This window comes from Taudactylus pleione, unplaced genomic scaffold, assembly GCF_031769625.1.
Source record: "Taudactylus pleione unplaced genomic scaffold, aTauple2 ptg000660l, whole genome shotgun sequence".
NCBI classification, from domain to species: domain Eukaryota; kingdom Metazoa; phylum Chordata; class Amphibia; order Anura; family Myobatrachidae; genus Taudactylus; species Taudactylus pleione.
Window position 1 is genome coordinate 420390 of NW_028285062.1, and position 21558 is coordinate 441947.

The 21558-nt window shown below is 48.9% G+C and overlaps 1 protein-coding gene across 2 annotated transcripts in view; it reads left to right on the plus strand.

The window, feature by feature from the left end:
• Nucleotides 1-21558, plus strand: part of FBLN5 (fibulin 5) — a 125613-nt gene that overhangs the window by 45922 nt on the left and 58133 nt on the right. The window contains exons 3-4 of one of the 2 annotated variants that reach the window (XM_088455567.1): nt 9932-9983; nt 18205-18447. In XM_088455567.1, the coding sequence (XP_088311693.1) occupies nt 9932-9983; nt 18205-18447 (295 nt within the window). The remainder of the gene's footprint in view (nt 1-9931; nt 9984-18204; nt 18448-21558) is intronic. The other variant, XM_088455568.1, reaches the window with a different exon arrangement.

Consider the following 21558-nt stretch of genomic DNA (forward strand, 5'->3'; position numbering starts at 1 on the left):
CCGGCGTATGGGTGTACACAATTAGGGGCTGATGCGTTTCTCTGTCCTGGCCGGCTTATGGGTGTACGCAGTTAGGGGCTGATGCGTTTCTCTATCCTGGCCAGCTTATGGGTTTTCACAATTAGGGGCTGATACTTTCCTCTGTCCTGGCTGGTGTATGGGTGTACGCAATTAGGGGCTGATACGTTCCTCTGTCCTGGCCGGCATATGGGTGTACGCAATTAGCCACATTGCATGGGGCTTAGTAGCTGCGGGCAGCCTGATTTACTACGTTATGCTTATGCGAGATTCCGTAGGGCTAATGTGGGGGTTCTGAGCCTGCAAGTAGAGATCCGTGGAACCATGACAGAAAGTACTGTCGACTCAGAATAGGATAGAGATTTGCATACAGATGCTTATCTGTATACATCTGTACATGCGCTATATGCAAAACTCGCCATTTGCGCCCATGCACAAAGATCTGTCCAAGTCTGAATCAGGTTCTTAGTGACTAATGGGTCTCTATTCATGTAGGCGTTACACCAAAGTGCTTTCTTGTATGAACATAGGTGACGCTACATTGTGGGTGTGCTGTGCAGGTACAATAAGCCAGGCGACAGACATCGGCTATTCCAAACTATGGGCCTGATTCAGTAGTCTGCATAAGTGCGATTATGGACGCAGATCAAGCGATTGTTTGCTAGCTCTAATGTGCCTTAGCCGCACTGTGCGAGGGCAGCGATTGCATTGTGATTACGGTTGCACAGAGGAATCCATTGCAAAGTGGCAATTACACTTGTGTGCGCTACTGAATCAGCCCCAATGTTCTCCTTATTAGATGACTCCTCCAGCACATTACTTAGTGACAAAATAATAAAGGAAAAATATCTCCTCCTCCTGCACAGTAACGTGGGTTATGGCAATGACGATATATAGTATACCTCTCATCACTGCACACATTGCCCTTCTTTCATCAGACGTCCCCTGATCACCAGACCTATACTCCGCTATTACGCTGTTACTGCACTCCACAAGTGTAATACTCTGCAGCTCTCCTTTACATGGATTATTATTATTGTTAGTTATCATCTCTTTATTATCACAGTTCTCCATATATTTATCACAGCCCTGCATCTCTTTATGTATCACAGCTCTGCATCTCTTTATGTATCACGGCTCTGCATCTCTTTATGTATCACGGCTCTGCATCTTTTTATGTATCACGGCTCTGCATCTCCTTATGTATCACAGCTCTGCATCTCTTTATGTATCACAGCTCTGCATCTCTATATCACAGCTCTGCACCTCTATATGTATCACGGCTCTGCATCTCTTTATGTATCACGGCTCTGCATCTCTTTATGTATCACGGCTCTGCATCTCTTTATGTATCACAGCCCTGCATCTCTATATGTATCACAGCTCTGCATCTCTATATGTATCACAGCTCTGCATCTCTTTATGTATCACGGCTCTGCATCTCTTTATGTATCACGGCTCTGCATCTCTTTATGTATCACGGCTCTGCATCTCTATATGTATCACAGCTCTGCATCTCTTTATGTATCACAGCTCTGCATCTCTTTATGTATCACAGCTCTGCATCTCTTTATGTATCACAGCTCTGCATCTCTTTATGTATCACGGCTCTGCATCTCTTTATGTATCACGGCTCTGCATCTCTATATGTATCACAGCTCTGCATCTCTATATGTATCACAGCTCTGCATCTCTTTATGTATCACGGCTCTGCATCTCTTTATGTATCACGGCTCTGCATCTCTTTATGTATCACGGCTCTGCATCTCTTTATGTATCACGGCTCTGCATCTCTATATCACAGCTCTGCATCTCTTTATGTATCACAGCTCTGCATCTCTTTATGTATCACAGCTCTGCATCTCTTTATGTATCACGGCTCTGCATCTCTTTATGTATCACGGCTCTGCATCTCTTTATGTATCACAGCTCTGCATCTCTTTATGTATCACAGCCCTGCATCTCTTTATGTATCACAGCTCTGCATCTCTTTATGTATCACAGCTCTGCATCTCTTTATCACAGCTCTGCATCTCTTTATGTATCACAGCTCTGCATCTCTTTATGTATCACAGCCCTGCATCTCTATATCACAGCTCTGCATCTCTATATCACAGCTCTGCATCTCTTTATGTATCACAGCTCTGCATCTCTTTATGTATCACAGCCCTGCATCTCTTTATGTATCACAGCTCTGCATCTCTTTATGTATCACAGCTCTGCATCTCTATATGTATCACAGCTCTGCATCTCTTTATGTATCACAGCTCTGCATCTCTATATGTATCACAGCTCTGCATCTCTATATGTATCACAGCTCTGCATCTCTATATCACAGCTCTGCATCTCTATATCACAGCTCTGCATCTCTATATCACAGCTCTGCATCTCTATATGTATCACAGCTCTGCATCTCTTTATGTATCACTGCTCTGCATCTCTTTATGTATCACGGCTCTGCATCTCTTTATCACAGCTCTGCATCTCTTTATGTATCACAGCTCTGCATCTCTTTATGTATCACAGCTCTGCATCTCTTTATGTATCACAGCTCTGCATTTCTTTATGTATCACGGCTCTGCATCTCTTAATCACATCTCTGCATCTCTATGTATCACAGCTCTGCATCTCTTTATGTATCACAGCTCTGCATCTCTTTATCACAGCTCTGCATCTCTTTATGTATCACAGCTCTGCATCTCTATATCACAGCTCTGCATCTCTTTATGTATCACAGCTCTGCATCTCTTTATGTATCACAGCCCTGCATCTCTTTATGTATCACAGCCCTGCATCTCTATATCACAGCTCTGCATCTCTTTATGTATCACAGCTCTGCATCTCTTTATGTATCACAGCTCTGCATCTCTATGTATCACAGCCCTGCATCTCTATATGTATCACAGCCCTGCATCTCTTTATGTATCACAGCTCTGCATCTCTTTATGTATCACAGCTCTGCATCTCTATATGTATCACAGCTCTGCATTTCTTTATGTATCACAGCTCTGCATCTCTATATGTATCACAGCTCTGCATCTCTATATGTATCGCAGCTCTGCATCTCTATATGTATCGCAGCTCTGCATCTCTTTATGTATCGCAGCTCTGCATCTCTTTATGTATCGCAGCTCTGCATCTCTTTATGTATCGCAGCTCTGCATCTCTTTATGTATCACAGCTCTGCATCTCTTTATGTATCACAGCTCTGCATCTCTTTATGTATCACAGCTCTGCATCTCTTTATGTATCACAGCTCTGCATCTCTTTATGTATCACAGCTCTGCATCTCTTTATGTATCACAGCTCTGCATCTCTTTATGTATCACAGCTCTGCATCTTTTTATGTATCACAGCTCTGCATCTCTATATCACAGCTCTGCATCTTTTTATGTATCACAGCTCTGCATCTCTTTATGTATCACGGCTCTGCATCTCTTTATGTATCACGGCTCTGCATCTCTTTATGTTTCACGGCTCTGCATCTCTATGTATCACGGCTCTGCATCTCTTTATGTATCACAGCTCTGCATCTCTTTAGCACGGGTTGGGTATGAAATCCTGGCTGTCGGGATGCCGCTGGTCAGAATACCAACAGCGTCATCCTGACACCCATACGAACTAACGTTAAGTGTTTTCCTAACCCCTACCCTAACCCTCCCTCCCTGGTGCCTAACCCTAACCTCCCCCTCCTTGCACCCTAATCCTAACAATCCCTCCCCTGTGCCTAGCCCTAATCCTCCTCCTAGTGCCTAACCCTTACTCCGCACCCTAACCTCCCCCTAACGCCCCAATACTTCCCTTCCGGATGCCGACAGTCGGGATACTGGTGCCGGGATCCCGACCTGTTGGGATTTCGGCACCAGTTTTTAGACCGTTTGAGATGCGGACTACATCCCCTTTATCACAGCTCTGTATAACCTTGCCCCTGTGACAGGGCAAATCACACAGAGGTGTTTCATTCCACCCCTCTTTCTCTGACAGGACAAATCACACACAGCTGTATCACTCTGCCCCTCTTTCTCTGACAGGACAAATCACACACAGCTGTATCACTCTGCCCCTCTTTCTCTGACAGGACATATCGCACAGATCTGTATCACTCCGCCCCTCTTTTTTTGGCAGGACATATCGCACACACCTGTATCACTCCGCCCCTCTTTCTCTGGCAGGACATATCGCGCACACCTGTATCACTCCGCCCCTCTTTCTCTGGCAGGACATATCGCGCACACCTGTATCACTCCGCCCCTCTTTCTCTGGCAGGACATATCGCGCACACCTGTATCACTCCGCCCCTCTTTCTCTGGCAGGACATATCGCGCACACCTGTATCACTCCGCCCCTCTTTCTCTGGCAGGACATATCGCGCACACCTGTATCACTCCGCCCCTCTTTCTCTGGCAGGACATATCGCATACACCTGTATCACTCCGCCCCTCTTTCTCTGGGACATATCGTGCACACCTGTATCACTCCGCCCCTCTTCTCTGGGACATATCGCAGATGTAATTGTGAATGAAAGTTGTCTGTGTGTCCAGAACTTTATTTGTCACTCTGTAAAGGCTGCAAAAAAAACAAACACTTTAAAATGTTATAGACGATGTATTTTTCTCTGTTAGACCCATTCTTCCCACATGCTTTCTCATTTTCTGCCTCCTCCTGCTCAGGGAATCTCGAGCTTCCGCTGTCTTCTGCTCTTGTGTTTGGAAAATGCAGAGTTTGGTTTTAAGATAATCTGAGAAACATGTATCCAATGTCAATTCCCAAACCGGCGTGTACGGGGGCCAGCGAGCGCAGCTGGAGCAGCATGAAATACTGCGCGCCATGTTTCCTTACCGGCAATCTGACACCAAAATGGCTTTCTAATCTGTTATCCAGAAATTGTATTCGCTATTTTCAGATTATTATTATTTTATTCTGTCAATCACCTTTGTTGTGTCCACCCCTAATGCTGGTGACACTTTATGCAAATTAGAGGGAGGAGCCAGATTTCCCATCAGCCTCTGCTCTCTGATCTTACACTGCTGTGGTCAATAAGAAACTAGTAACAAACTTTTGATTATGTGTAACATTGCGGTGAAACGCCATCCTATGTACTTATCACCTTCATGCTTTAATACAATACTATGTGGTGCTTTATTTCAAAATAAAAAGTAGTATACTTTCCTTCTGGATCCTTGTTCTCCTTTCACAGATCACATATAGTAGAGACAGAAATAGATGCACAAATGACGTGATTTGGGCGCTATTCCGATGTGTACGGAAATAATCAACTTTTTTCTCCTGCACATGGTCTGAGCCGCACGGCACATGTGCTGTGATGGTCTTGCTAGATGGCTTATTCGCAAAGCGGCAGGGATCGTTTGTGGGCATCAAGTGTAAAAGCTTGCGACTGTGATCCCGTATGCAGTCAAAATGGCAGCGGCGTTTTAGTTCCGTCGGCCATTCTGCATGACAGAGTTACTCAGAAGAGCGATAATCAAGCGATATGCGTCCGATGTTTGCCTATCTGCCATGCTGCCATGGGCATCTCCATAACAATACCAGTGGGTGCAACATTTTAGTATTTTTGCACAACTGCTGCGTACAAAGATGCGGTCACAACAGGATTTGCACCCATCTCCGAATTAGACCCATAGTGTGTAATATTCATTAAACTCCATAGGGCACAAGGTGTGTGTAATATGAGGGGACAGGTAACTTAACTCTCCCCGTCTGATGATATCCTTACCTGTATAATCCATAGGGGGACAAGGTGTGTAATATGAGGGGGCAGGTAAGTAACTCTCCCCGTCTGATGATATCCTTACATGTATAATACACAGGGCACAAGGTGTGTAATATGAGGGGGCAGGTAAGTAACTCTCCCCGTCTGATGATATCCTTACCTGTATAATCCATAGGGGGACAAGGTGTGTAATATGAGGGGGCAGGTAGCTAACTCTTCCCGTCTGATGATATCCTCACCTGTATAATTCTGGTAATAAGCGTTAGGCACCATATTGGAAGTTATCCCTTCTGGCTGTCTGCCGCCTCGTTTCCCCCAATGTACTGTATATAAAATTGAAAGATAGCAGCAATAGTGTAATAGCATTTACAGATTACAAGTTTTATTGCACTCTTGGATAACTTTGAATAAATAAAACATAAAATAGGACACTGAGTGCAGCCTCCTACCAGAAGTTTGATGTAATGAGCCTGGGGGGAGATGGAGGTCCAGACGTCTTCCTCCGCTTCCTTCTGGTGGCGTTTAGTCCTCTAGTTCCTGCAGTTAACGCGTTTTGAACCTTTGTAGCTCTCTACACTATATTCGGGGAAACAAGACACCCAGAATGAGGGATAACATCCAATCTGGTGCTCAATACCAAGAATTTTACACGTGAGGATATCATCTGACGGGGAATCGCCTGCCCCCGAATAGTCACTCATACTAAGCACCTTGGGGCATATTTCTCAATATTATTTTACTAAAATACTGTGAAAACAGATGTTTTCACACCCATGGCACATTATTTTAGTATCACCTAATGTAGTAAAGGGCAAGCCCTAATTATTGGATTTTTGTAGTAAGCAGATCGCATTTCCCATACTTGTAATGGGAAATACGATCTGCTCAGATTTACTAAAGTTGAATTGTAAAATAAAAATGGGGGGAGGCCAGTGATAATAACGTGATCTGGAGATGGCGTTATTAGGGCTTTTCCCCCGTTTCACCGACTCCTGCTCTGACAGATCATCAGACTTGTGCTGTACACAGACATCTCAGTTACAGCACACATCAGATGACAGGGGCCACAGAGCAGGAGCCCGGCGATCAGATGACAGGGGCCACAGAGCAGGAGCCCGGCGATCAGATGACAGGGGCCACAGAGCAGGAGCCCGGCGATCAGATGACCGGAGTCACAGAGCAGGAGCCCGGCGATCAGATGACCGGGGCCACAGAGCAGGAGCCCGGCGATCAGATGACCGGGGCCACAGAGCAGGAGCCCGGCGATCAGATGACCGGGGCCACAGAGCAGGAGCCCGGCGATCAGATGACAGGGGCCACAGAGCAGGAGCCCGGCGATCAGATGACCGGAGTCACAGAGCAGGAGCCCGGCGATCAGATGACCGGAGTCACAGAGCAGGAGCCCGGCGATCAGATTACAGGAGTCACAGAGCAGGAGCCCAGCGATCATATTACCGGAGTCACAGAGCAGGAGCCCGGCGATCAGATTACCGGAGTCACAGAGCAGGAGCCCAGCGTTCAGATTACCGGATTCACCGAGCAGGAGCCCGGCGATCAGATTACAGAAGTCACAGAGCAGGAGCCCGGCGATCAGATTACAGGAGTCACAGAGCAGGAGCCCAGCGATCAGATTACAGGAGTCACAGAGCAGGAGCCGGCGATCAGATTACAGGAGTCACAGAGCAGGAGCCCAGCGATCAGATTACAGGAGTCACAGAGCAGGAGCCCGGCGATCAGATTACCGGAGTCACAGAGCAGGAGCCCGGCGATCAGATTACAGGAGTCACAGAGCAGGAGCCCGGCGATCAGATTACAGGAGTCACAGAGCAGGAGCCCGGTGATCAGATTACAGGAGTCACAGAGCAAGAGCCCGACAATCAGATTACCGGAGTCACAGAGCAAGAGCCCGACGATCAGATTACCGGAGTCACAAAGGAGATCACCGGATTACCCGTCACGGGTTCTGGACTATAGATAGACAGTAAAAAGGTTGACAATGTCTTGATAGACACCAGATGTTAGACAGGCAATAGGTCGACTGGGACAAAAGGTTGACACACTAAAGCTTGACATGTAAGAAGGTTGACAGGTACAAATGTCGACAGGGTCAAAAGGTAGACAGAAAAATGGACGACACATGATTTTTTTTTCTTGGTTAGCATTAGGTTTAGGGGGTAGGGTTAGGCACCAGGAGGGAGGGTTAGGTTTAGGAACTTACCCCGACAGTTCGGGTTGGGCACCAGGAGGGAGGGATAGGGTTAGGCACTTACCAGAGGGTTAGGCACTAGAAGGGACAGTTAGGGTTAGGCACCAGGAGGGAGAGTTAGGGTTCGGCACCAGGAGGGAGGGTTAGGCACTAGGAGGGACGGTTAGTGTTCAGCACCAGGAGGGAGGGTTAGGGTTAGGCACCAGGAGGGAGGGTTAGGCACCAGGAGGAGTGGTTAGGGTTCGGCACCAGGAGGGAAGGTTAGGCACCAGGAGGGAGGGTTATGGTTCAGCACCAGGAGGGGGATTAGGCACTAGGAGGGATGGTTAGGTTCCGGCACCAGCAGGGAGGGTTAGGCACTAGGAGGGACGGTTAGGGTTAGGCACTAGGAGGGACGGTTAGGGTTCGGCACCAGGACGGAAGGTTAGGCACTAGGAGGGACGGTTAGGGTTCGGCACCAAGAGGGAGGGTTAGGGTTAGGCACTAGGAGGGACGGTTAGGCTTCCGCACCAGGAGGGAAGGTTAGGCACCAGGAGGGAGGGTTAGGCACTAGGAGGGACGGTTAGGGTTCGGCACCAGGAGGGAGGGTTAGGTTTAGGAACTTACCCCGACAGTTCGGGTTGGGCACCAGGAGGGAGGAATAGGGTTAGGCACTTACCAGAGGGTTAGGCACTAGAAGGGACAGTTAGGTTTAGGCACCAGGAGGGAGAGTTAGGGTTCGGCACCAGGAGGGAGGGTTAGGCACTAGGAGGGATGGTTAGTGTTAGGCACCAGGAGGGAGGGTTAGGGTTAGGCACCAGGAGGGGCGGTTAGGGTTCGGCACCAGGAGGGAAGGTTAGGCACCAGGAGGGAGGGTTAGGGTTCAGCACCAGGAGGGAGGATTAGGCACTAGGAGGGACGGTTAGGTTTCGGCACCAGCAGGGAGGGTTAGGCACCAGGAGGGAGGGTTAGGCACTAGGAGGGACGGTTAGGGTTAGGCACCAGGAGGGACGGTTAGGGTTAGGCACCAGGAGGGAGGGTTAGGCACCAGGAGGGACGGTTAGGGTTCGGCACCAGGACGGAAGGTTAGGCACTAGGAGGGACGGTTAGGGTTCGGCACCAAGAGGGAGGGTTAGGCACTAGGAGGGACGGTTAGGGTTCCGCACCAGGAGGGAAGGTTAGGCACCAGGAGGGAGGGTTAGGGTTCGGCACCAAGGGGAGGGTTAGGGTGAAGATTAGGGCTGTAAAAAAAAAAAAAGCATGTGTTGACCATTTTGTGTCGACTGTTTGACCCCGACCATTTGTATCTGTCGACCTTCTTACATGTCGACCTTTAGCGTGTCGTCCTTTTGTCCCAGTCGACCTATTGACAGGCTGGTGTCTATCTAGACACTGTCAACCTTTTTACTGTATATCTGTTATTCCACACCCACCGATCACTGAGGTAAGAGCAAGTGAGAGATTCACAGGGACAGAGATTTCCTGCACGCTCTGTTCCTGCATGCGATGTATGATCCTTGCAATGTATTCAAATATCGCATTGCGAATTTGGGCGACATTATCACATCCCATCTGCATCTGAGACTGTGATAAATATGTCCTTGTCCCCTATGGGGGGATATTAATGAACATTACACATTATTTCTCTATTTCTTTCTCTTATATCATAGGGGAACAAAGAGTCATTTCGATCCATAAGGAAAGTGAAATAAAGCATCACATTGTTTCCCCAAACATTACTACTAATATCTGTATATGGTTTTCTGGTGTAAAATGAGGATAAACAGGGGCTGCACTTCCCTAATCATTCAGGAAATACTGTACAGATAGTACATATGTACTAATACTCTGGAGAAGTATATTGTTATCAGTGAGAAGATTCTGTTGCCTAAGATTACATAAAATGTAGTTTTCCTGTGACCCCCAACAACCCCACCCCTGAGGATAGCACTGGTTTTATTGTAATGGTTTATCTTTGTGTTTTTACTATACACCAGCAGCAATGCAGTAATGGCTTCCAGATGGACCGAACTACTGGAGAGTGTTTAGGTAAGACGCAAGGAGGCGGCAGCCTGCCAGCCCATCACCGTGTTATTCCAGCCAGTCTTATACTCTGCAGACATTTCAGCTGACTTAGGGCCTGATTCAGAGCCGGACGCTATTTGCGCTCGCTCGTTCAGAAAAAGGGGTGGCTATTTAAATTAACCGTTCGCTCTTTGCGGTCTGTTGACGCCTCCATGTCTGAACGAGCAAACAAAACATGCGGACGTTTTTTTGTACAAAGCGCCCCCTGGCCACTCGCATCCTACGTCATGTCCGCTATTTATTAGATTAATCGAGTACATCGAACAGCGTATGAACTGCTCGCTATTCTTGTGGTTGGTTTTTCCTACCGCTATATTGCGAGCAGTTCTGGCTAAAAGACACCCAACTGACGTGGTCGATGACGCTGCTTTCTTAATTATGCACACCCTTAAAACGCCCGTTTTGACCTTTAAGCACGCCTGCGTTCGGATCACCACTCCCCGTTTTCAAGCACCTTCCCCTGTTACCACCCACAAACGCCTCCTCCTGTCACTCAAAATAGCAGGCACTCGCTATATTGCGAGCACACGATTTCTGGCCGCACTGACTGGTTCGCGCATGCGCAGATGTGCGAACATCGCTCGGAACGAACGAGCAGCCGCTTACGAGTGGCTCTGAATGAGACCCTTAGTCTTAGGCCACTCTAAGGCTTGTAATAGGGAGAGGGGCATCAGCAGGACAGGGTTACAGGGAGTGAGGGGTAGGTACTATCAGTAGGGAGTCACAGTGTTTATTCTGTGACGCTCTATATGGCCTGAATGTAGCGATGTGACATAGACTCACAACTGTCACCTTGCAGCCGGAATCCAAGGAGGAACGTGTCACTAATGACAACCGCACCAGCAACCCAAAAACAAGAGTTTTACTTACTTTAAAGCAACTTAAGTTTAGAAACATCTGGCCACCATAAAAATGAGATATAGGACGCCAAGTACATGTTTTTGAATCACTAGAAGGGGAAATATTTTTAACATGTTTAATTTTATTTATTAAGTTATTTATGTTGTACAAACATATTCCACAGCACTACCGTTCCTGACCCAGTGGAGCTTACAATCTATATTCCCTACCACATATGCACACACATACACAGTAGGGTTAGTTTTTGGCCAGAATCCAATTGCCCTACCAGTATGTGTGTTTGGATGGGTGGAAGTAAGCCGGAGAACCCGGAGGAAACCCACGCGCACAGAGGGAGAACATACAAACTCCACACAGGACCGTAGTGGGGATCGAAGCAAAGACCTCAGTGCTGTGAGGCAGCCTTGCTAATCATCAGCCATTAGTTGTTTCCCAGTTCCAAATGACTGTTATCATGACTGTAAACATGGGGGACATGGGTGCCCATCAGTCTGCAGAGCCCTTATTATTACACAGCGTTAATGGCACTGAGATTCTGTGTCTGCGACTGTATAATGTTTGGAATCCAATCAAAGCTTTAAAAATTCTTTAACGTTCCGTTTCATTACGTATCTTTTTACTGAAACTCCCTCTTGTAGGAACCCCTGCCAGTTAGGCACAACCATCCTCTCCCTGCTGATCATCGTAGATGCGCTCTGGTGATGGCGGCCGGGGTTGGAGCCCCACTGATGGAGAGTACAGAGTGGTATGTGCCCAACGAGCAGGGGTTGTACAAAATTGAATAGACTTAAAGAAAAAAAAAATCATCACTACTTCATTTTTGTATAGATTTTTGCTAACAACTCTTATGAGACTGCATGTTTCAGCTTCCACTGGGACCCATCCACAGGATGAACTCAACAGCTGGCAGTGACCTTTGTCAGTCGCAAGGTGGAGCTGCGGTTCCCTTACTAGTCAGCAAGTCTTTTACTTTCTGTCTAGAGCCAATTACCCACTGGGGCTGAGTCTGCATATAAAATAATGCAGGTTCCGGCACTGCAGGAGATGGCCACAGCCTAACACTGCTCTCCTGTGGCCGCAGCAGCTGCCTCCTCCAAAGCTGTGCACACTGTGCCAGCTTCTCCTCCTCCCCCCCTGAGGGGACACCTTTACACAATCTTCTCACCACTGCTATATCACTGTTTGGCTTCCTCTTACTTGTCCAGTTATGGTGGGCCGTCTTCTCCGCCTTCGCTCAGGGGACACCTTTGCACGATCTTCTCACCACTGCTATATCACTGATTGCGTGTCCAGTCATGGTGGGCCGTCTCCTCCTCTTCCCCTGAGGGGACACCTTTACACGATCTTCTCACCACTGCTATATCACTGTTTGGGTTGCTCTCATTTGTCCAGTTATGCTGGGCTGTCTCCTCCTCCTCCTCCTCCCCTGAGGGGACACCTTTACACGATCTTCTCACCACTGCTATATCACTGTTTGGGTTGCTCTCAATTGTCCAGTTATGCTGGGCTGTCTCCGCCTCCTCCTCCTCCCCTGAGGGGACACCTTTACACGATCTTCTCACCACTGCTATATCACTGTTTGGGTTGCTCTTACTTGTCCAGTTATGGTGGGCTGCCTCCTCCTCCCCTGAGGGGACACCTTTACACGATCTTCTCACCACTGCTATATCACTGATTGCGTGTCCAGTCATGGTGGGCCGTCTCCTCCTCTTCCCCTGAGGGGACACCTTTACACGATCTTCTCACCACTGCTATATCACTGTTTGGGTTGCTCTCATTTGTCCAGTTATGCTGGGCTGTCTCCTCCTCCTCCTCCTCCCCTGAGGGGACACCTTTACACGATCTTCTCACCACTGCTATATCACTGTTTGGGTTGCTCTTACTTGTCCAGTTATGGTGGGCTGCCTCCTCCTCCCCTGAGGGGACACCTTTACACGATCTTCTCACCACTGCTATATCACTGATTGCGTGTCCAGTCATGGTGGGCCGTCTCCTCCTCTTCCCCTGAGGGGACACCTTTACACGATCTTCTCACCACTGCTATATCACTGTTTGGCTTCCTCTTACGTGTCCAGTTATGGTGGGCCGTCTCCTCCTCCCTCCCTGAGGGGACACCTTTACACGATCTTCTCACCACTGCTATATCACTGGTTGCGTGTCCAGTTATGGTGGACTGTCTCCTCCTCCTCCCCTGAGGGGACACCTTTACATGATCTTCTCACCACTGCTATATCACTGTTTGGGTTCCTCTTACTTGTCCAGTTATGGTGGGCCGTCTTCCCCTCCTCCCCTGAGGGGACACCTTTACACAATCTTCTCACCACTGCTATATCACTGGTTGCGTGTCCAGTCATGGTGGGCCGTCTCCTCCTCCTCCCCTGAGGGGACACCTTTACACGATCTTCTCACCACTGCTATATCATTGTTTGGGTTGATCTCACTTGTCCAGTTATGGTGGGCTGTCTCCTCCTCCTCCTCCTCCTCCCCTGAGGGGACACCTTTACACGATCTTCTCACCACTGCTATATCACTGTTTGGGTTGCTCTCGCTTGTCCAGTTATGGTGGGCTGTCTCCTCCTCCCCTGAGGGGACAACTTTACACGATCTTCTCACCACTGCTATATCACTGTTTGGGTTCCTCTTGTCCAGTTATGGTGGGCTGTCTCCTCCTCATCCCCTGAGGGGGCACCTTTACACGATCTTCTCACCACTGCTATTTCACTGGTTGCGTGTCCAGTTATGGTGGGCCGTCTCCTCCTCCTCCCCTGAGGGGACACCTTTACACGATCTTCTCACCACTGCTATATCACTGTTTGGGTTGATCTCACTTGTGCAGTTATGGTGGGCTGTCTCCTCCTCCTCCTCCTCCCCTGAGGGGACACCTTTACACGATCTTCTCACCACTGCTATATCACTGTTTGGGTTGCTCTTGCTTGTACAGTTATGGTGGGCTGTCTCCTCCTCCCCTGAGGGGACACCTTTACACGATCTTCTCACCACTAATATATCACTGTTTGGCTTCCTCTTACTTGTCCAGTTATGGTGGGCTGTCCTCCTCCCTCCCTGAGGGGACACCTTTACACGATCTTCTCGCCACTGCTATATCACTGGTTGCGTGTCCAGTCATGGTGGGCCGTCTCCTCCTCCTCCCCTGAGGGGACACCTTTACACGATCTTCTCACCACTGCTATATCACTGTTTGGCTTCCTTTTACTTGTCCAGTTATGGTGGGCCGTCTTCACCGCCTTCGCTCAGGGGACACCTTTACACGATCTTCTCACCACTGCTGTATTACTGTTTGGGTTGCTCTTACTTGTCCAGTTATGGTGGGCTGTCTCCTCCTCCTCCCCTGAGGGGACACCTTTACACGATCTTCTCACCACTGCTATATCACTGTTTGGGTTCCTCTCGCTTGTCCAGTTATGGTGGGCCGTCTTCTCCTCCTCTGCTGAGGGGACACCTTTACACGATCTTCTCACCACTGCTATATCACTGGTTGCGTGTCCAGTCATGGTGGGCCGTCTCCTCCTCCTCCCCTGCGGGGACACCTTTACACGATCTTCTCACCACTGCTATATCATTGTTTGGGTTGATCTCACTTGTCCAGTTATGGTGGGCTGTCCTCCTCCTCCACCTCCTCCTCCTCCCCTGAGGGGACACCTTTACACGATCTTCTCACCACTGCTATATCACTGTTTGGGTTGCTCTCGCTTGTCCAGTTATGGTGGGCTGTCTCCTCCTCCCCTGAGGGGACAACTTTACACGATCTTCTCACCACTGCTATATCACTGTTTGCGTTCCTCTTGTCCAGTTATGGTGGGCTGTCTCCTCCTCATCCCCTGAGGGGGCACCTTTACATGATCTTCTCACCACTGCTATTTCACTGGTTGCGTGTCCAGTTATGGTGGGCCGTCTCCTCCTCCTCCCCTGAGGGGACACCTTTACACGATCTTCTCACCACTGCTATATCACTGTTTGGGTTGATCTCACTTGTGCAGTTATGGTGGGCTGTCTCCTCCTCCTCCTCCCCTGAGGGGACACCTTTACACGATCTTCTCACCACTGCTATATCACTGTTTGGGTTGCTCTTGCTTGTCCAGTTATGGTGGGCTGTCTCCTCCTCCCCTGAGGGGACACCTTTACACGATCTTCTCACCACTAATATATCACTGTTTGGCTTCCTCTTACTTGTCCAGTTATGGTGGGCTGTCTCCTCCTCCCTCCCTGAGGGGACACCTCTACACGATCTTCTCACCACTGCTATATCACTGGTTGCGTGTCCAGTCATGGTGGGCCGTCTCCTCCTCCTCCCCTGAGGGGACACCTTTACACGATCTTCTCACCACTGCTATATCACTGTTTGGGTTCCTCTCGCTTGTCCAGTTATGGTGGGCCGTCTTCTCCTCCTCTGCTGAGGGGACACCTTTACACGATCTTCTCACCACTGCTATATCACTGTTTGGGTTCCTCTCGCTTGTCCAGTTATGGTGGCCCGTCTTCTCCTCCTCCCCTGAGGGGACACCTTTACACGATCTTCTCACCACTGCTGTATCACTGTTTGGGTTCCTCTCGCTTGTCCAGTTATGGTGGCCCATCTTCTCCTTCCCTGAGGGGACACCTTTACACGATCTTCTCACCACTGCTATATCACTGTTTGGGTTCCTCTTACTTGTCCAGTTATGGTGGGCTGTCTCCTCCTCCTCCCCTGAGGGGACACCTTTACACTATTTTCTCATCACTGCTATATCACTGTTTGGGTTCCTCTTGTCCAGTCATGGTGGGCCGTCTTCTCCCTGAGGGGACACATTTACATGATCTTCTCACCACTGCTATATCACTGGTTGCGTGTCCAGTCGTGGTGGGCCGTCTCCTCCTCCTCCCCTGAGGGGACACCTTTACACGATCTTCTCACCACTGCTATGTCACTGTTTGGGTTGCTCTCGCTTGTCCAGTTATGGTGGGCAGTCTTCTCCTCCGCTGAGGGGTGATCCTTTACACAAACTTCTCACCACTGCTGTATCACTGTTAGGGTTGCTTGTATTGTTATGGTTTTTTGATGTAAATTGTTTTGATCAAAATAAAAAAGTTATTTACATATGTTTGTGAATTGGGGATGGATGTTGTGATGCTGCAGCAAACCCACATGTTAGAACCTGAAGTTCAAAAACTTAGCATCATAGGATACCTCCGTATGTTTATTTGTCTCTTACTGTTTCTGAAGTTACTATACTGGGGGTAAATATGTCCTTTGCAACCTATGTGTATTCTCATACATTTTTTCAGTCTATTCTCGGTATATTAAGCCCTTTTATTGACTTTTTAATTGTTGACGGGGCAACATTAATTTAACAGCCTCCACTATATGGATAGGAAACATCGCCCTCGCCACAGACGTTTTCTCCCCTCTTTTGGTAACCCTAGCCGTGCATCTGAGCTGCAGCTGGCGGATGTTTGGAGAGTCATTCACCCTACTGATAGGGATTTTACTTTATCAGCTGCTCACGCATCTTTGTCTCATATTAATTATTTATTGTTGTCTGATAGCCTTCTATTAAGGGTTGTAGAACCGATTGGTCTCTCGGACCATGCCCTAGTATGAGTTTCTGTTGCCCCAATTACATATAATGGAGATTTCCTTCCATTCCTACCTTTCTAACTCTTTGAACTTCAGTAAGATGTTAGAGGTGTAAATATGAATTTAATAACATGGAACACGTGGCCGACCCCCTTCTACTGGTAACGGCTAAGTCCGTCCTTAGAGGTGAAATTATTGCGTATGTCTCTAAACATAAGAGAGATTGTTCCATATTTTACCAACAGGCGCAGACAGACATGACCTTAGCATTTACGTCTAACCCCATGTCCATTCCTAGGGAATCTTACCAGAAGGCTATGTTCCATTTCCATGGTGTAAGTGACAGACCTTTAGAAAGAATTGTCAACTCTACAAACATGGCAATAAATCGGAGCATCTACTTTTTATCCTGCTACATAGCCACAGTATTCCTCCATCCATCCCATTCCTGCTACATAGTCACAGTATTCCTCCATCCATCCCATTACTGCTACATAGTCACAGTATTCCTTCATCCATCCCATTCCTGCTACATAGCCACAGTATTCCTCCATCCATCCCATTCCTGCTACATAGTCACAGTATTCCTTCATCCACCCCATTCCTGCAACATAGCCACAGTATTCCTTCATCCATCCCATTCCTGCTACATAGCCACAGTATTCCTTCATCCATCCCATTCCTGCTACATAGCCACAGTATTCCTCCATCCATCCCATTCCTGCTACATAGTCACAGTATTCCTTCATCCATCCCATTCCTGCTACATAGCCACAGTATTCCCTCATCCATCCCATTCCTGCTACATAGTCACAGAATTCCTTCATCCATCCCATTCCTGCTACATAGCCACAGTATTCCTCCATCCATCCCATTCCTGCTACATAGTCTCACAGTATTCCTCCATCCATCCCATTCCTGCTACATAGCCACAGTATTCCTCCATCCATCCCATTCCTGCTACATAGCCACAGTATTCCTCCATCCATCCCATTCCTGCTACATAGTCACAGTATTCCTTCATCCATCCCATTCCTGCTACATAGTCCCATTTGTTCCTTTCATGAGGGTCTTTATTCTCAACCCCTGTTAGATCATTCTCAGTAAAAAGTTTTTTTGAGAACACACATCTCCCCCCAAAAATGTTGTCCCTCCATGCTGACATGCTAATAGCTTCCACTACTCCGGAGGAGCTGCTCCATAGTATTAAAAAGCTAAAGCCTTGAAATGGATTTCTGGAGAGTTATTTGTAAAGATGCCTGTGCTCCTTTATTGTCAGCCCCACATTCATACTCTCACCTCCTGTTCTTAGCTTTGTACCTGCCCCGGCAGTCTCAGGATGTCCTAGCAAGTGGGAACTGGTGGCAATCGTAGGGGCCCAGCCAGCCACCCCACCTTAATCGTTCATGGGGGGAACTAATTGGAAAGTGGCTGCTCCAGAGGCGGGGCTCCAGCGCTGTCCAAAATTCATATAAGGAAACCACACCAACTGCCACCCCAAAACCCAAACCCTGCCAAACATGCTGACTGGCAGTTGGTGTGGTTCCATTGAATTTTGGACTCCGCTGCAGCCCCGCCTCTGGAGCCGCCACTGCCTTTAAGTATGTTTCCTTACAATTTGCTGCCCCCGATAGCCTAACTATATCAAGCTGTCAACTTATCAGACCACTCCTGAGAACAGTAAATAAGAAATAGTTAATTAAGTGCAAGCATGCAATACATTGATCTGTTGCCGTATCATGTCTGCAGACATAGATGAATGTCGGACCATCGCAGATGCTTGCCGAGGAGACATGATGTGTGTGAACCAGAATGGGGGCTACCTCTGCATTCCCCGGACCAACACGTTGTACAGGACCCCGTACCGAAACCCCTTCCTCCCAGCCGCCTCACCACTGTCGACACCACTTACTGCGTCAAACTTCCCCTCCCCAGTCAGGCCTATCATCTGTCGCTTTGGCTACCAGATGGATGAGAACAGTCAGTGTGTTGGTGAGTACACTATGATTACTGTTACTAATTGCTAATGGTCCTCATTCCATCAATACCGCGTCCCCAGTAGCTGCATAGACGCCAGTCTCCAACATGGCTGATGTCTTATTATTAGGGGGGAATCCAATTGCGGGTGTGAAATGTAAATAAAACTCGCAGTGCAGAGTTTTTCCGGCAGCTGCGGGATTTTGGTACTGACTTAGGGGACCAGAAATGGGGTGCAGTGATTTCTATAGAATGGAGGGCAGGACACCGGGAGCCGTGGAGACGACCTGAGACCCCCGGTCAGGTTTTTCTTTTAATTATTTCTTTTTATGCTCTGCTGGGTTTTTAGAGCTGAAAACCCCACAATCACTTTTTTTTTTTTTCACCGTGGGTATCGGGAGCGCGCTTACCTGTGATATTCCAAAATTGGGCGCAAGGTTTTTTACCTCTCACAGAATTGAATCACCCCCTTAGTGTCTGATAATAGTGCTGCCGTACAGTAGCCGCTGCACCTTCCCCACCACCACCAGCAGCTACAACTATTATTCCATAACCCCATGTATCCATTGTTCCCACACCCAGGGTCGTGATGAGCGCGCAGGATGCCCTGTGGCGGAGTGGGACGCCCGCTGCGATGTGTGTCACTAGGGGTGCGCCCGGCTCAGTCTCTGAGGTTCGGAGCTCTAGCTCCCGCATTGTGTGTACGGAGAGGCATCACTCTGCCAGCGATGAGACGTCATTGGGTGCGGCTGGGTGGCTTCTGATTCTGCGGATAGTGTAACTGTCAGTGGGAGATGTGCACTAAGCCTTGGAGAGAGATAAAGTACCAACCAATCAGCTCCCAACTGTCATTTTTCAAACACTGCCTGTAACATGACAGTTAGGAGCCGATTGGTTGGTACTTTATCACTCTCCAAGGCTTAGTGTACAACTGGCGGCCGGGTCTGGTGAGGGTCAGAGCACTGCATCCCAGGGATTATTATGCCCTGACTGTCTGGGTGGGGAAGGGGAGGGGAGGGTATAAGGTTGGGGTACAGGCAGTGGAAAGATCTAGATGCAGAGAAGACAGTAACATACTGCTGAAAACAGGACAGAATTAAACGCTCATCAATTAATCAGTATAAAGAGGGATTTAAACCATGTGTCCTAATCACTAATTAGAGACACTAATGGATATTAATTCATTACCAAAGCACTTAACTGCTTAATTGCAGTCTAGCAATAAGCGGTGCCACCTCAGGGCCCCCCTGTGCCGGGTACTAAGGGCCAGGGGCTGCACCCTCACTAACTGCAACCACCAGCTAAACACCATTATTTGCCACCCACCATCTATCCCCTGGCACCCCACTATCCACCTTCACTATCTGCCATCCCTTGCCAGTCACCCCACTATCTACCACCCCTTGCCATAATCTGCCACCCTCCCTCTGCCACCCCCAGCTAGCTCCCATAATCTGCCACCCTCCCTCTGCCACCCCCAGCTAACTCCCATAATCTGCCACCCTCCTATCCCCTGTCATCTCCACTATCTGTGACCCTGCTTACACCCACATCTGCCAGCCCCAGGGGTTCATCCTGCCGCGATGATGGTCTTCATGGTGTGGACGCTGCCAGGTGAGTGCCCTGGGCGCACTGCAGCCTTATATATGGAGAGGGAGGAGGTTACCCAGGGGCCGCTCCGGGGGAAGTAGTGAGGGTGTATGCTGGGTGCCAACTTAGGCTCATGTGCCAGCTGATGACACTGGGCTCCCATGCACACTGACTGGTGGTGCCCACCTACAGACTGTACTGCATAGAATGTAAAGTGCCCACCATGCCATGACTGTCTGCGGGAGGGGGGCACCAATGCTCTTTCATGCGCAGGGCACCAAAATGTCTAGTTGCAGCTCTGCCCTTACCTGTTATACTATAAGCTCATTCTTTACAGTCATTATACATAATTTACATCAGTATACACAGGGCTAATGCCGGTGTACCCGGGGCGAATGCCGGTGTACCCGGGGCGAATGCCGGTGTACCCGGGGCGAATGCCGGTGTACCCGGGGCGAATGCCGGTGTACACAGGGCTAGTGTCAGTATACGTAGGGCTACTGCCAGTATACGTAGGACAGAGCTAATGCCAGTACATGTAGAATGCCAGTATACACAGAGCTAATGCCAGTGTACACACCTCTAATGCCAGTATATATAGGACTAATGCTGGTATACACAGGGCTAATGCCAGTGTACTCAGGGCTAATGCCGGTGTACATAGGGCTAGTGTCAGTATACGTAGGGCTAATGCCAGTATATGTAGGGCTACTGCCAGTACACATACGGCAGAGCTAATGCCGGCGTACACAGGGCCAATGCCGGCGTACACAGGGCCAATGCCGGCGTACACAGGGCCAATGCCGGCGTACACAGGGCCAATGCCGGCGTACACAGGGCCAATGCCGGCGTACACAGGGCCAATGCCGGCGTACACAGGGCCAATGCCGGCGTACATAGGGCTACTGCCAGTATACGTAGGACAGAGCTAATGCCAGTGTACACAGAGATAATGCCAGTGTACACAGAGCTATGCCAGTATACACAGGACTAATGCCAGTACACGTAGAATGTCAGTATACACAGGGCTAATGCCAGTGTACTCAGGGCCAATGCCGGCGTACACAGGGCCAATGCCGGCATACATAGGGCTAGTGTCAGTATACGTAGGGCTACTGCCAGTACACATAGGGCAGAGCTAATGCCAGTTTACTCAGGGCTAATGCCAGGTAAACACAGGGCCAATGCCGGTATGCACAGGGCCAATGCCAGTGTACATAGGGCTAATGCCAGTATACTTAGGGCTACTGCCAGTATACATAGGGCAGAGCTAATGACAGTGTACTCAGGGCTAATGCCGGTGTACACAGGGCCAATGCCGGCATACATAGGGCTAGTGTCAGTATACGTAGGGCTAATGCCAGTATATGTAGGGCTAATGAGGGGGTCCATGCGGCTTCTTGCGAGATGCTGCTCCGCCCACTCTTTTTCTGTCCACAGCCGCAGCCGTCATCATTGGTATCGGCATGTGCGCCTGTCCTATTCTGGGTGCAAGAAATCTGGGAGAAACCGGCCATCTCTGATGAGACTGTTTAC